The sequence below is a fragment of the Opisthocomus hoazin genome, chromosome 9 (genome assembly GCF_030867145.1).
Source record: "Opisthocomus hoazin isolate bOpiHoa1 chromosome 9, bOpiHoa1.hap1, whole genome shotgun sequence".
Classification (NCBI taxonomy): domain Eukaryota; kingdom Metazoa; phylum Chordata; class Aves; order Opisthocomiformes; family Opisthocomidae; genus Opisthocomus; species Opisthocomus hoazin.
The window spans coordinates 20,204,351-20,221,366 of NC_134422.1; the positions used below are offsets into that span (position 1 = coordinate 20,204,351).

The 17,016-nt window shown below is 39.5% G+C and overlaps 1 protein-coding gene across 10 annotated transcripts in view; it reads right to left on the bottom strand.

Annotated features, from left to right (window-relative positions):
• KCNH7 (potassium voltage-gated channel subfamily H member 7) overlaps positions 1 to 17,016 on the bottom strand; it is a 251,430-nt gene that overhangs the window by 19,851 nt on the left and 214,563 nt on the right. For all 10 annotated transcript variants that reach the window (XM_075430761.1, XM_075430758.1, XM_075430760.1 and 7 more), the window contains 2 exons: positions 13,524 to 13,729; positions 10,821 to 10,920 (listed from right to left, as the gene is read on the bottom strand). In XM_075430761.1, the coding sequence (XP_075286876.1) occupies positions 10,821 to 10,920; positions 13,524 to 13,729 (306 nt within the window). The remainder of the gene's footprint in view (positions 1 to 10,820; positions 10,921 to 13,523; positions 13,730 to 17,016) is intronic.

Sequence of the window (17,016 nt, forward strand, 5' to 3'; positions counted from 1 at the left end):
AAGCTGACTGCTTGTGAACATGAAAATGAAAAGCAACCCAATGTCTGGTCATTCAGTAGAGAACAGTTGCCATGGTGAAGACATACTTTTTTGCCATCTTTTTCATACAACTAAGAATAAAAGAAAAAATTAAAGTAATTTGTATTCCTTTAAGTTATATTATCATAACACTGAAATCCATGGGCAAGATGTCTGACACTTTCATTTCTATTGCCATGCTTTCTTTGACTTGGGTCTTTCAGAATGGATCTCTTAACCCAATCTGCAATTAATATTTTTACTTGAAAATTATGTTCGTATAGGACCTACCAATGACAGACGTCAGAATGGATTTTTATTTCACAAGTTCTATTAATGCTTTGCTGCTTAATTTTAGTGAATTTAAAATTTTCAGAGATTTTTGGGTAATTTTTTATGTTCATGGGATTTTGTACACTAACAGTAGCAGCAATGAGCACCCTGTGGAATACAAATCAATCAGTGGACTAATATTAAGAGGAGGTCATTGAGAGTCTAATGAAAAAAATTGTATAGCAGCTGAAGCATAGCAGACTTCAGAGAGAAAACTGTACTGCTTTGCAAACACTCATACGAGAAAAAGTATGAAGAACTTCAGTGTATTTATTTTTGAGTGGGCAAAGGACATGATCCCCACAATCTTTACAAATACATGACAAGCAATAGATAAAATTCTGGACTTCATTTTGTATGCAACATTTGAAATGAGAGCTAGTCCACCTTTCCTACCAGAAAATTTGTCTGAGAACTGATTTTGGCCTTGTCTATGGAGATATTAATGCTTCTGAAACATCAGAAAGTGCTGTAACTTACCCTGAATTCACTTAAACAAACCTAAGACATTTATAAATCTTGAGTTTTAGTGCTTGAGCTCTTGTCTCAGAATCAACTTGGGCTACACTCAGACTCAGAGTCCTGACACTGCCTATTGTGACATCTGGACGCTTGTCAAAACTAGCTTCAGCTTATGTCCTGACAAGGAACATGTCTTGGGAAAGGTCGTCTGAAAGTCGATTCCAGAAGTTGAACAACTTTAACAAAGCACTCTACCATTTTTCAGCTGAAGAGAAATCTGTCTGTTGTCAGGACAGTCTTCTACTGTAGTCATGATCATCTCAGTTCATGACTGGTGATCAGGGAAACAGAGCAGTGCTGCCTTCCTAAACATATTTGAGTGACTGCTGAAAGCATAACTTGCTCCAGCATCTGCACATTACCAATACATCCCTGAGGACAAAATAATACAGAATTACTCTTTTAAGGAAAGTTTAATCATAAAGTCCTTACAACTAATAACCTGAAGTGATAAGAAAGCATAAATTAATATCTCTAGAGCTTTTTCTTGTCCTTGGCGAAATATCTTTGATGATTATAGCACTGTTCAAGGTAACAGAATGTCTGATTATTAGTACTAGAAAAATTAACTCCTTTTTGGATGATTTTAATGCATGAAAACTGTATGGAAAAATCACAAATTTAGTGTACTTGAAAAATGCAAAGTAGTCTGAAAGCTGTGCAAAATGTGTATTGGATAGCCTTAGAAGTTCAGACCTAAATATTTTCCAAATGATCTCAGTTAAAAAAATTGAAATTGGTGTGGTCAGGAGAAGTAGTTCGTCCTAAAGCTCTGAAAACAAACTGTACTGTTAAAATCTGCAATGTATGTTGTGTAGCAAGGGTCTCTGAACAGGAAAAAGATTTATATATCACTTATAATATAGTAATAATGCTTAGTACAATGAGAGAATTAACACAAAGGCTGCCTTTCACATACACTGTATTTCCTTTTGTTAATCTAAATAATCAAATAGTATTCTGATGGTTAGTTGCACTAGAATTCGCTTTTAAAAGAGGAAAGTTGCATTTCACAGCTCTTTAGTTATAATTAGGGGAGATAATAAAGCACACAGTACTGCTCAGCGATAAAGATATTTCTTCACATTTGAGGACCAAAGGATTATAAATTTTAGAAATAAAAAGGAGCTGAAGTCATCACATATTCATTAATAATTTAATTTAGCAACAGTCCCAGATTTTTATGATAAGACGAGGACTGGCTACATTACTACAATTTTTACTTCTGTGAACATCATATAGTTATGCCTTTCTACAGCATAATATCCAGCAGAACCTAGGTGAACCAAAGAACAAATGAAAATAGATTTTTTCCATGTGAGATGTTTTGGCTTAAAAATAATCTTTTGAAACAGACACAGTTATATCAAAGCTGGGCCATTTTCAGAAAATGGCAGAGACAGGAGTTCTTAAAGGTGCACAGACTTTTCTGGTAGAAAGAATTTATCTAAAGTTCCACCAGGCACATGGATTTCATAGAATTATAGAATCATTAAGGTTGGAAAACACCTCTAAGATCATCAAGTCCAGCCATCCACCCAACACCACCATGCCTACTAAACCATGTCCTGAAGTGCCACGTCTACACATTTTTTGAACACCTCCAGGGATGGTGACTCCACCACTTCCGTGGGCAGCCTTTTCCAATGTCTGACTGCTCTTTCAGTAAAGAAATTTTTCCTAATATCTAATCTATACCTCCCCTGATGCAACTTGAGGCCATTTCCTCTCATCCTATTGCTAGTTACTTGGGAGAAGAGACCAACACCTGCCTCACTACAACCTCCTTTCAGGTAGCTGTAGAGAGCAATAAGATCTCCCCTGAGCCTCCTCTTCTCCAGACTAAACAACCCCAGTTCCCTCAGCCACTCCTCATCAGACTTGTTCTCTAGACTCTTCACCAGCTTTGTTGCCCCCTGACACGCTCCAGCACCTCGATGTCCTTCTTGTAGTGTGGGGCCCAAAACTGAATGCAGTATTCAAGGTGCAGCCTCACCAGTGCTGAGTACAGGGGGACGATCACCTCCCTACTCCTGCTGGCCACACCGTTCCAGATACAAGCCACGATGCCATTGGCCTTCCTGGCCACCTGGGCTCACTGCTGGCTCATGTTCAGCCAGCTGTCGACCAACACCCCAAGATCCTTTCCTGCTTGGCAGCTTTCCAGCCACTCCTCCCCAAGTCTGTAGCATTGCATGGGGTTGTTGTGACTGAAGTGCAGGACACGGCACTTGACTTGTTGCACTTCATACAATTGACCTTGGGCTGTTGATCCATCATGTCCAGATCCCTTTGCAGAGCCTTGCTACCCTGGAGCAGATTGACACTCCTGCCTGGGATTTTTGTGTTTATAAGTCCTTGTTCAGCACCTTGGTACAGTAGATGTCTGTAGACTGGTCAGATCTCAAAATTCGAAACAAAGCCAAAGTCTTACAATAGCTCCTGAAACCTGGGGTGAGGAAATCTTTACATTCTTTTATATTCAGTTACTGGTAGTGTTTTAGGAAGGTTAAAACTTTTTCTCCTCTCAGTAGTAAAAAGGTTTCACAGAATCACAGAATCACAGAATCACAGAATAGTAGCGGTTGGAAGGGACCTCTGTGGGTCATCTAGTCCAACCCTCCTGCCGAAGCAGGGTCACCTACAGCAAGCTGCACAGGACCTTGTCCAGGCAAGTCTTGAATATCTCCAGAGAAGGAGACTCCACAACCTCCCTGGGCAGCCTGTTCCAGTGCTCCGTCACCCTCAGAGGGAAGAAGTTCTTCCTCATGTCAGACGGAACTTCCTGTGCCTCAGTTTGTGCCCATTGCCCCTTGTCCTGTCACTGGGCACTACTGAAAAGAGCTTGGCCCCATCCTCCTGACACCCACCCTTCAGATATTTGTAAGCATTTATAAGGTCCCCTCGCAGCCTTCTCTTCTTCAGGCTGAACAAGCCCAGTTCCCTCAACCTCTCCTCGTAGGGGAGATGCTCCAGTCCCCTCATCATCCTCGTAGCCCTCCGCTGGACTCTCTCCAGTAGCTCTTCATCTTTCTTGAACTGAGGAGCCCAGAACTGGACACAGTACTCTAGATGAGGCCTCACTAGGGCAGTGTAGAGGGGAAGGAGAACCTCCCTTGTCCTGCTGGCCACACTCTTCTTGATGCATCCCAGGATCCCATTGGCTTTCTTGGCAGCCAGGGCACACTGCTGGCTCATGGTTAACCTGTCGTCCACCAGGACACCCAGGTCCCTCTCCACAGAGCTGCTCTCCAGCAGGTCCACCCCAAGCCTGTACTGCTGCATGGGGTTGTTCCTCCCCAGGTGCAGGACCCTGCATTTGCCTTTGTTGAACCTCATCAGGTTCCTCTCTGCCCAACTTTCCAGCCTATCCAGGTCACGCTGAATGGCAGCACAGCCTTGTGGTGTATCTACCACACCTTCCAGCTTGGTGTCATCAGCAAACTTGCTGAGGGTACATTCTAACTCTTCATCCAGGTCGTTGATGAAGAAGTTAAACAAGGCTGGGCCCAGTACCGACCCCTGGGGGACACCACTTGTTACCAGCCTCCAACTAGACTCAGCGCCGCTGACGACAACCCTTTGAGTTCTGCCATTCAGCCAGTTCTCTATCCACTTCACCGATCACTCATCCAACCCACACTTCCTGAGCTTCCCTAGGAGGATATCATGGGAGACTGTGTCGAAAGCCTTGCTGAAGTCGAGGTAGACAACATCCACAGCTCTCCCTTCGTCCCTTCGTTTAAAAGGTTTAAAGTCCTTATTTTTCTGTGACTTGTTAATGATAGAAGATTCCTTTAATTTCAATTTCATTCGTAATTGGAGAACAAACTAGTGAAATTCCATCTTTATAGCAAGTCCTGGCAATTTTGCTGAAAGGTTCCAGAGGTTGGATAGTGATAGTGGAGGAAATGAACTGTCCTGGAGAGAGCTGTTTGAATGACTGTTCTGTCTCAGTGCTGCTTGTGAGAGTTTAGTAAGTTAAAGTGTCCTTTGCTGTGTTTCCTATCAGAGCTGTGAAGGTTTTGTCAGACATGGCTTCCTATCGGAGCTATGAAGGTTTGGATGATTCTGGAAATAGGGAAAAGCAGAAGATACTGACATCTCCCCCACCATCGTGGACTAAAGACTGGGTAACTTTTCCCTAAGGATCCATGTTCCTTTTTTACATGGACTAAGAAAGGAGATAGTTTTGAATAACTGAATTTGAGACACATTTAAAAATCGAAGAATTTCAAAGTTGAAGTGAGTATGCAATACTTTGGTTATTCTTTTGTGCCATTTTTAGTACAATGATTTAAGTTAGGAACGGAGTGACAGCCTTATCTCTGAGTTTTCTCAGCTCTGTCTGGCTTTGTATCAACTTTAATGCTAATCAGATAATAATGGGAGGAAAATTCTTGATTTATACTTGAGGAAATAACACTATACTTAAAAAATCAAAAACAGAATTATGAACATGCACTTCAGAATGGATTCAGGGCAAAGGACAAAGCTGTTCTATCAAGTTTAGAATTCTCTTCTCTTTTACAAGGAATTCAGCTTTCACTGTAGTACTATTATTACTCTTTTTTTTTTCCACAGGATGGCTATGAGTATGTGTGACTGCATTCAACATTTTGATCAGATTTGGCCTCTGGAAACAGCCTCTCTTGGAGCAGCTCCTGGAAATGAGACTCTACTGTAGAAGCTCCCTGAGGTGGCTCCTAGGCACTGTGGTAACAGCAATAACAACAGTAATAGCAGCAGATGGAAAACTGCAGTGATGGGCTCTCTGATGACCATGTACTTTTTGTTAGGTGTTTCATGTTGAAGGTAAGATTTTGGGGACGTGAGGTCTTGTTTGAAGCCATATGCTGCCTGCCAAGATATTAGTTGATTCCTGGTCATTTAACCACCTGACACTCTGGCTGAATATTAGAAACTTTTGTAATTAAGCCCAGGCAAATTTCATCAGCGTAATACTAACAGTTTAACACAGTTAAGTAAGAGCTTCAGTTTTTGTCCAGATTCTCATCCTGCTTTCTTGCTGGGGACACAGCATAGTGCTTGGCTGAGTCATCTGTTCGTAAAGTAAGCATTTAAGTAAATAAAGTGGGGGAAGGGGACAAGAATGGAAGAGAGCAGGGGCAGGAGGGTGTTTGCCCCTTCTCTTGGTACTGCTTCACCTCGTAATTTTAGAAAGGAGAATCAGTTCCTGAAAGATTTGCTTGTCTTCTCTATCGTCAGCCACGGCCTCTGGATACCTTGTGTAATAAGCTGTGTTAATATGGTTCAGCTCTTAGCCAGGATAGTACCTACAAGCACTGCACACTTACGGTAGCTATACTAATCAAGATTCAATTAGAAGTTTATTAGACGCCTGGCTTCTGTGCTTTTTTTGAGAACAGATCAGTAGATACTTTTGGAAAAGTCTAGTCAAGAAGCATAACTCTACAAATTAAAAGTAAGTACTATGTAAGTTTACTTAGTTAACAATATGCTAAAAATGAAAAACTGCAAATTGCATTTTATATCCCACTTGATTGTTACAGTCTGTGTCAACATGGGCTAATGTATGCAATAATTGTGTGACGAGATTTCCTAAGAACTTTCTTTTGTGGCCTTTTAAAAGCACACCCATGCAAATAAAAATTCCTCATTATGAGGTCCCTGGGACCTGGCAAAAGTTAAAGATTAAGTATCACTAGCTACTGAATCTCTGGTTACTAAATTAACAGTGTAACTCCACTGGAGTTCCTATCATCCGCTCAGCTAGAGTCTGTGCGAAGATGCTCTTGCTTTTGGATCACAGCTAAAAATCCAGAAAAGGAATTTTTTCAATGAGGTCGTAATTACATTCCCAGTTAGTATGTTCACGCTGGTTTATTTAACCAGTATTTTAATTACCCTGGATAGCATGGAAAGATTTTATATGCCCTGTCAAAAGAACAAAGAGTGGTATTGTCGGTTAACTAGCAGCTGACCACTAAGCACTAGACAGCCACTTGCTCACCCCTCCCCTGCCCCTGCAGCAGGATGGGAAGGAGAAATGGACAAAAGGTAAAACTTGTGAGTTGAGATAAAAACAATTTAGGAAGACAACAATGGAAGTACTACTACTATTCCTACTACTACTGATAATGATGAATATACAAAACAAACTATACACAACACAATTGTCTCACCACCTGATGACTGATGTGCAGCCAGTCCCCAAGCAGCAACTGTGGAACCTGTGGGTTTCCTGGAGCTTATGAATTTCACAGATTTCACCAAACTCACAAATTTCACACAACTCGCCAAACTCACCGAAGAAGACTGAACTGCCAGAAAAGTTCAAACTCTCACACAAAAGAGGATTCAAATTCACCAAAAAGAGAGATTCCTGCCTCCTGGCCAACCCCCATTCATAAACTGAGCATGACATCTGTGGTATGGAATATTTTCATTGACCATCTTGGGCTGTCTGTGTGGCTGTGTTCCCTCCCAGCTCCTGCACACCTGCTTGTTAGCTGAATATGGGAGACTGGAAAAAATCCTTGATTTCTTAGCAACAAGTGAAAACATCATCAACATTCTTCTCATACTAAATCCAAAACACAGAAGCTACTGGGAAGAAAATTAACTTTATCCCAGCTGAAACCAGGACAGGTGTCTATGATTTGGCTATGTAACAAGTGCAGTTTTAGCCCCAAATCATTTTACTCCTTGGAAATTATTTTATACCTGATTGCTTCTAGGGCTTCAAGAAAATTATGTGTGAGTGCCCAGAACAGGTCCAGAATTTTGATATACTTCAGCTAAGGGTTGGATGAATTAAAGTTAGATGCAAAGAATATCATTTAATAGGAATAATTGGACACTGGAACGGTCCCAAAAAGGTTTTAGAGCCAACATTAACAAAAAGTTAAACAAGATGCTAGCAAAAGTAATAATGCTTGAACTCCAGAAAAGTCTTTTCAAAGCCTAAATTTTTCAAGCTCTCAGCTTATTTACACTCTGCCTGTAACTTTTGCATTTTTCACCTGTTATGTTTGGATTTCATACTCTTATAACCAACTTTGGTGATGCCCCATTCAGCATGGGATAATAGATCTGCACTCAGAACTATCAGAGCAAAAGAAACTTCTTGCCCCTATGTCTTTCCCTTGAAATTAGCTAACTCCCACTGAATGGGCAATCAAGGATTGCATTCTGCACTGCTGCAATAGACAATTGAATGTAGATGGAGCAGCTCAGTTTTCAGCAGGAGACTAACTTGCCAACCCAGCTAGAGAGCTTTGTTTGGAACTGCCAGGCAGGAATACTGCTTATTTTAAGAAGTCATGGAGACAATATCTTGGCTGACGGTCAAGCGTCTCTGGCAGCTGGCTAAGGCTGCACCTGCACCTCTGCAAGGACTATCATCCATTATTGTGAAAGACTTCAAATGATTTTCTTTTGGGTGAGAGCAAGAGTAAGCCGCTATGTAGTGTAAGTGTTCATTTTTGCAAAGGACCTCTTGTGATATTTCAGTCCTTTCTGGAAACCAGAGAACAGGCTGGTCCTTCAAGTAGTCTTGTACCCTTTAAAAGCACATTATGACAGAACCCAACGTACTAGCTAAGACCAATTTTTGTTGACACGGGTAAGAAATAGTGGAGTGAGAAGGTCTTGTGTGGATTTGGAAAAGCAGTGATACTAACTGCAGATGCATAGCAGAGAGCTGTGTTGAGTTTGTTTAACCTCTGATAAAGCTCATGCAGGAAGAGTTACCATGGCAACAAGGTCCATATCAGGCTAGCATGAACTAAAGGCTGAGATAACGCAATCACATTTTTAGCACTCCAAAAGGGAGAAAATTGCTGACAATCACACTAAAGATGGAAACAATACAATTTCAAGCTGCATAATACGCTAGCAGATGAAAAACTGAAAGTGAAGAATGCCAGCAAGAAGACTATTTCACGAACAACCTCCCTGCCAATAATTACAAATCAATAAGAATTTAGAGAGATGTAAAATATCAACATATAAAAGTGAGAATGCTGAGGGTGTCTATCCTGTTCAAAGTGTAGTTCTGAAGTCAAAGTATGACTGTTAAAAGTCATCACACATATTTTTTATCTGTAAGAATACTGTGACCAGAAATGCAGTTACCAGCTATGTGTTCAGGACCTCTGTCTTTTCTGCTGCAGTTCTTCTGAGGCACTCTGCAGGATCATCCCCAATTATTTATCAATTATAAACTAACTGTGCTGGGTCAAAATATGATGCCACTGCCTCCTTTATGTAAAGTGATGACATCAATAGAATATTACTTTACAAGCCGGTAGTAACCTCTTGTACTCTACAACCTCATGCAGGATGTGGGATGGGCTGCAGAAAAGTGATGCTGAAGGTCTATGACTATGAGGTGTCTGCTGCAGCTATGGCAACATACAAAGAATCTGAACAGGGACCAGGAGGGGCAGGAAGCCAGCGGGCCAAAAGTATACTCAGTTCTTGGCAAAGGACTCTTACGGTTGCATCTTCTCCTCTGATGGACTTCCAGTGTACAGCACTTCTGTCTAACTCAGATGTTACTAGATACTGTACGGTCACTACCAGGGCTACGGAGTTTGTTACCAGTCTTGTCTCTTTTTCCCAACAGTGCAAGTTTTTTTTCCAAAGTCAAAACTGTGGTAAATTATATTCTTTAGTAAGTAAAGCAAATACGTGTCACCAAGAGGATGTTCAGTGTAATCTAGTGGGCAAGAACCATGAAAACCTAGGGGTCTTGGTACTGCATTGACACCTGAGGAGCCTATTGGTAGTTCTGCAGCTGGCACAACATGAAAGATCACTTCCATCTTGTCTAGGTGGCTGCATACGTTTCCTCATAAGAAATGTGAAGGTTATTCAGGCTAAGCGCCTCTGTCAACAGATTCTTTGTGAAGAGCAGATTGAGTATTTCATGGGGACATTTTCCTGACAGATTTGTTGTTAGTCTTGGCTTCCTGCCCTAAAGACTTTTCTTTGATCAAGCGGCAATGTCATTGTTCTGAGTAGCCACACACTGGATTAAAGTTTTCCTTCATCAAGCATTATACCTGCTTTGTACCTTTAAAGTGTTCCCATTTATTATCATCTACTCTGCAACTCTAAAATCGGTATTATGCTGCATTTGGTATTGGGATTTAACTGTGGAGTATGAAAGACAGGTGTACCAGAAACAGTAATTTTTCATACAAACCACTGGACCATAAAAATGTAATGTTATTCAAGGAATTCTGCTTTCCCTACATAAAAAGGAAACTCCTGCAAGTATCCCTTTAGCTGTCTTAATGATTTTTGCTGTCTGACCACAGCTACGATCTACAGTTCCTGGTATTTAGCAGTACTGAATACTGGTGACACAGTTCAATATTTCTCTGAATTTTTCTTCGTTATGATTACTACCAAAAGCCTCCCAGCTGAACGTAAGCACAGAAAATGTTACCTGAACTCTTGCCAGGACAACAACTTACACGTTACCATATGAATAAAAAACTGACCATGGTGAATCTACTGTGTCCTGAAAACAAAATATTTGAATTCCAGGGAGAAACACTACCTAGCATGAAGTTCAACAAAGGTCTTTGTTGAGCAAATAAACTCAATGCTGCTAATAAAGAATCCAATAGACTAGCTTCTCCAAACAGTTTAAAACATGCTGCCTCAGAAAATAGATATTGTTTAAAGAGCTAATATACATATTTATATGTATATCTCAAGGGCAATAAGGTAGCTTAGTGTTTCAACAGCTCTGCACTGATAGGTGCAGATGAAACTGATACCCTCTGGTCACATATAACCCTATAAGGGACAATGCACAGACTGTTTTTGCTGCTCAGCTGGATTCTCAAGAGCTGGTACAGTCAACCCTAGTGTACCCAGCATTACCAAGTGAAATACCGATGAATAATGAAGCAATGCTGTCTAATGTAAGAAATGAAGTTAATTACCTTTCTCTATTTCACTTTGAAAGGACAATTTCCGTCTTCGTAGTTTGCAGTTATCTCCATCCGTATCATTAGTAGTTTGTGATCTTATTACGAGATCAGACTTGATTAATGAAATACGAAACATAATGACAGATTAGTCCCATCTAAAAAGAGCAGGTTTTCAATAGGTGATTGACTGTTAATCATGTTCAAGCTTTAAGAAAGGCAATATTACACAAGTCAGTCTGCATCAACCTCTTCATCCCCAGCTAATGGTATTGCTCAATGCTAATGTTAAAAAGTTCATGCAGATTGAGCAAACCCAACAATGTCACCACCTGATGGTGAAACAAAAGTATCCTGATAATAAGTTTACATGGAAAGACGTGTTCATGTGTTATCAGCTTCCTGAACTTGCACAGACGTGGTGTAAGTAATCTTACTGATTGTAATTATATTTACATTTAACTATATGGTAATAATTATAAAGGTTGCATTTTAAAAAATAAAAATAAGGCTGACAAACACCAGATACTTTACCACTCATTATTTTATTTTTCTAGACCCTCCCTTCCTCTCTGTCAGATTCAGTTCATTCAGATACTTATTTCTATAGCAGAACACCATGTTGTCTTTTTCTATCCATCTTATAGAAGACAGATGTTCTTTTTTGCCATAATAAGTACAAGACGCATTTAACTCTTCTTTCTACTTATTTAAAACTGAGAAATTTACAAATAAACAAATAGAACACCAGTTGTGCTCTTTGTGTACATACCCATGGCATTGGCTTTAGCCTACTTCCCCTCCCTGTGCTAGCGAGGTTTCCCATACCACTCAAGTAAGCAGATCTGCGTGTGGGAGAAGGGCAGAGGGAAAGTGGGAAGTGTTTATATCTTTCTCTATTCCCTTCATTGTAAATCTGGTGGGTAAGGTGCTTCAGTGGTGGCCCACTGGTAGAATAACTGCAGGAAGAAAAAGGCACTTTTACATAAACAGGAGGACAGGAACAGAAGTTTAGGCAGAAGCACCTATTATTCCAGTAACAAATCTGGATCTGAGTGGTATTTTGAAGATCAGAATGTCCTCATCACTTGTTTCAGTGGAATTGATTTTCTGAATTCCAATAGACAGTGGAAAGCAGGTGGAGTTGCTAGACAAAACTGTGATTTTGCAAGCTCAGAGACACAGGTGAGCCTGTCCTCGCCTCCCTCTCTCTGCGAAGTCTAGTGATTTTTTTCTTAGTGGCTGGTCCAGCAGTAGGAAGTAACGACTGAAAAATATCTAAGGAACATGAGCAGTGAGGACTTTCTTTGTTTATCCTACACCACAACACAGAAGATGTAATTTTGTTTCAATTTTCTCAGATCTAAGGAAAAATTAATGAAAAAACATTGATGACAATGTAATTGTAGGGAATAATTGCTCAGATTAAAATCATTGATGTGAATTTATCCTCAAGGAATTTTTCAAATATGTGGACTTTCAGTTTGAACTTAAATTTATCAGTAGACTATAAATTCATTGTATTGTATTTCACATGTAATTAATAATGATGACCTTTTCAATAAACACAAAAGGGTGACTTTTAAAATAAATAATAGAATTTTATTTTTTATTTTATTCTTTTATTTTCACAAGGATCTTTTATTAAAAAAAGACTCAGCATAAAAAGAAGTGACGTTTCTTGTCAGAAGTTGTATTTGTTTTAATTTTTTAAACTGCAGATCCACATGTGATTAGCAAAGATGTCTCTATTGTCTGCAGCCCAAAACTTAGTGTTCTTTGTCTCTTTGTTTCTCAGAAGGCCTTTGAGGCCAAATTATGTTAGTTTCTTCTCACTGAACTTTTGTTTTTCCTTAAAAGTGTAGTCAGAAACCAGAAAATGGCAGTATCTCAGGTATAATTCTGAGGGTAATGTAGTCCATATTTGGTGGCCAGTGCTGGTGTACCTTGCAGCTTTCTAGGGAAAGCTTTAGCCCCAGTAGCACCAGCTGGGCTATAGCCTTTCCCTTCCCCCCTTTTGGCAAAACATCCCCTTTGTTTCCCAATTGAGACTGACCTCGGCAGTCTGAAATAAGGAAACACTGGTAATTTTTCTACTCTCCTGAAAATGCAATCTGTGCAAAAGGGGACACTTAGGAGAGTCACTGTGGGAAAAAAAGACCAAGAAATCCCTGCAAATCTGAAGACTGAAATTTGAGAAGTCCTATGTATGCTTTTAGTCTCCTAGGAGCTAGGGTGCACTCCAAGATAAGAGAATTAACAATTCATGTTTGAAAGGCAATTAAGTATTTTCTATTGTTAGACACAGAATGAATCCGGATAATCTGATTTATCTTTATTTTATGGCAGTACAATTACGTTTAGTGTCAAAAGTTCCCCTTGTGGTGACCCAGGCTATAGTCATCTGAAGCACACACATTTTCCGCGGCTTTAATAAAACATCCAGAATCCCCCTGGTGGAAACTGTAATACTTTTTAAATATAGAATAAAATCCTGTTAGATTAATATCGCCTGTATCATTTCATTGACTTCTGCTGAGTTTAACTGACTTCAGTAGGAGCAATCAGGTGAGTACATTTTTTTAAAACAAGATTTGGCCTCAGGCTTTTAGCTGTTAATTTTGCTAACCTTGGTTTTGCAATTGCTATTTTCAAGTTTTGTTACTGTGGGACAGATTTAGCCCAATATTACGAAACAAAAATACTTATTGTATGTACCTTTGCAGTTTCATCTCTCAGATTAAAAGTCAGTTCTAGATTGGTGAGGAAGAGATCAGAAAATTCAGGGTACATATCCAAAACTTCTAATAGATCTTCTCGCTGGATCTTGTGCAAGTCACAGTAAGTTAAAGCTCTCACGTCTGCATTTGACTTTCCCGGTTTTGCATAGAGATGTACCATCTCTCCAAAAATATCATTTTTCCCTGCAGAAAGAAAATTAAATAGAGATTATTATTTTAAACATTAATAAGCCATTAAATTGCATGGTGTATTTCTTTATGATAATGGTGTACAATACTTGATTTTACATGAAATGATATGATCAGATTACCATTGCACATATTGTTGTAAATCAAAAGTATTAGTTTTAAATATTAAAAGTAAAATTATTAAAATCAATGAAATTACATAGTCATATAACTGAACTAAGTGAAAGGAAAATCTAGTTTCATCACAGTTTTTCTTCAGTTCCGTCAAAACAGCATGACTAGACCAGGTTCCCTTGTCCTTAGTTGTAAAAACATTATTTGCTGATTTAAATCATATTCTTACCATGACAAAGATGTAATTTCTGTTGTTCAGTAGAGTCCAGGACCTGTCTGGCCTGGAATCTCATTTTGTTAAGAATTATGTGAAGAAACAGACCATACTTGAAATATATTTTAGTAGAAAATGACTTAGTTTTTACATTTTTTAGAGGGAATGCAAAACGTCCAAGATGCAGAAGTTGTTCTGAAGAAGCTCTTTAAACATAGCTGCTTCTGTTTTGATGCATTACAATTCTTTCCATCAATGTTGACACATTTGTGGTACCTGTTTGCTAAAATTGTCATCATTTATCTGCACCTAATCTTCACCAGGGCAGAGCAGCCCCAGCCATAGACCAGTGAAAATATGCTCTAAAGTAAGGGCTTACCTGCAAAATGGGGTTTGGGGGAGAACTGGGAAAACACTTGTGGGAAAGAATAGTGGTTGTAACAACTGAGAAACAGTAGCCTGGTGAAAAAGAATACAGGGATGCTTGTGCCTCTCTGTTAAAAAATTTATATTAGGTTACTGCAAGTAGTTCTGGTTTCTCCATTTTCTAAAGAGGAGGGTGAAAACTGGGTGAGCAAGCAGCTTCTTCAACAGGAAGGTTAAGAGGTAACCGTATTATATTGCACATATATCATTATAGAGAGGAAAAATTACTCGGCACTAAATGCCTCTAGATTATAAGGAATGCATAGCAAGAACCAATGGAAAGAAATTGAAGCAAGATAATATTATACTGGAAATAAACCACACATTTTTAACAATAAAAGTAATTAACTATGGAAATAAACTGCCAAGGAAAGAGATGACTTTTTCATCTGGTTATGTCTTCAGATCAAAACCTGTTGCTTTACTTTCATCAAACATAGTTCATTAGACACAACAGATAGTTAAAGGTGTGAAATGTAACAGCAGTCAGTGATAGAACAGAGGTTAGCCAATGTAATCTAATAGTCCTGGCTTTAGTGTTTATGAATGCAGAGGTCCCTATTCAAGACATATAAAACTTTCTCTGCAGTATGCCTATTGACACAATCACAGTATTTTTATATGTTTTCTGCAAAGCTGACAGAGGTGGTAGGTTCTATGAGGTCCACAGCCATCGTATTTTCTAAGGATTTAGTACAGCCTTACTGTTGTCAGGTCATTACTGACCAGACCTTGCTTATCAGCATCAGACAGTGCTGATGATTTGAGGAAAACTGAGGGACAAACCCAACATTTCTCAGAACTCTGGTTTCTGTGATGAAACTGCAATACTTATTCAGGATGGAAACTTCATCCGTGCTACCTTTGTTGGACTAAAGTCTTTTCAACCTCAGAGGACAAAGCATTGAGTGTTTTTTACGTCCACTTTTGTGTGTAGGTTTTTCAGAAAGAGGAATTAACTAAAAATTTTTGGCTATCTATTGATAATCTTTGTTAGGTTTCTGTGTGATTTCATTGCAGAGTAATTTTCATTTGTATTATCTTCTATATTTTTAGCAGATTCTTCAAGATACCACAGACTCATTGAGTGGAGCCAGCTATCAGGCAGGCTCCTGCCTCCTGGGTCATGCAGCAGATGTGGGTGCACAGAGCAGTTCCTTTCGGCTGCAGTTGTGCACAACTGTCTCTCTCTCTGCCTGGACCACCATTCCCTGGGAGAGCAGGGCTTCAACCTGCAGCTGCTGGTGTGAGGAGCTGTAGTCTGAAAGAGATGCAGTGGCATTGCCCTGCAAATACCTGGGTTTCTGCTGCAGTGTGAGAGCACAGAGATCTCATGTGCAAAACATGCAAAATTCAAGCAGTCTGCATCTTTGGTCCAGGAAGAAATTAATGAGTTCATACACTTGTCAGTTTTTCTTGATTATGAGTGCTATAGAAATTCACATGTTTTTCATGTAAGAGATGAAATCCTCAATGAACCGCATTGTTCATAATCAGGGGAAGACACCCGGGTAAGTAAAAACCTCACGGTGTTAAACTTGCATGCTCCCCACTTAGTTTATGCCTAAAGCTGGCCTAGCTGGTAAGGTGCAACGGCATGTGATGACAAATTGTCTTGATAACACCACCTAAGCCTAGGGAAGGATTGTGCTGTAGGCACACCTTTGCACTTCTGCTCACATATCCACCCTGCAAAGTACTAGCAGTGTAATCAGTCACAAGTGGATTAATAGCATCATACTGCTGCCAGTCCACATTTTGCTTCAGCTACATTTCTGGCTGTAAGCTCCTACAGAATAAGCAGAAAGGAGAACATATGAATGATGTTACAGCTAGTGTGGGTTTCTGTACAGCAAAATCCTTACTCATCTATGCAATTATTCTTTGTGGTCTTATCACCTGATTTTAAACTGGAGAAACAATTAAATAGTCTTGTTTAGATAGGGTTTTAGTTATTTTACTTTTAAAATTGCTGTAGCTAATGAAGTCATTGGTTCCACATAAAAGCCATCACCAGCTGCAAGTGAGCTTCCAGCTGGATTGAACATTGCTTTTAGCCATCATCATTGGGAAAGAAAAAAAGTAACTCCCCATGCTGTACAAACAGGAACATGTTAATAAGAAATATAGGGGAAACACTGGTGTTATTACACTTAAATATCAATTTAGATCAGATTAATCTTCTATTCTCTTCCTTTTCTATATGCTCAGTGGGCAGAAGCAGACATTTCTGAAAACCTCTAGACGATATTTTGAATGCCTAAAGTAGATACATGTATTTCTCCAGTTATCATATAGGGGGACTATGTGTCTCAGTACCCTCATACACTGTTCAAGAAAAGGGTATCCTTGACTTTGGTTCTTGCAGCACAATCAGAAGCAGAGTAATTTGATATCTGCCTGCCTCAGCTTTCAGTTTACCATTTACCTGGGGATAAATCTGACTCACTCCTGCTCTTATGTTTTAGATATCCAAAGGCGTGGCCTCGTTGGTGCACATGAATTATTGCAGTAATGTAGACTTTGC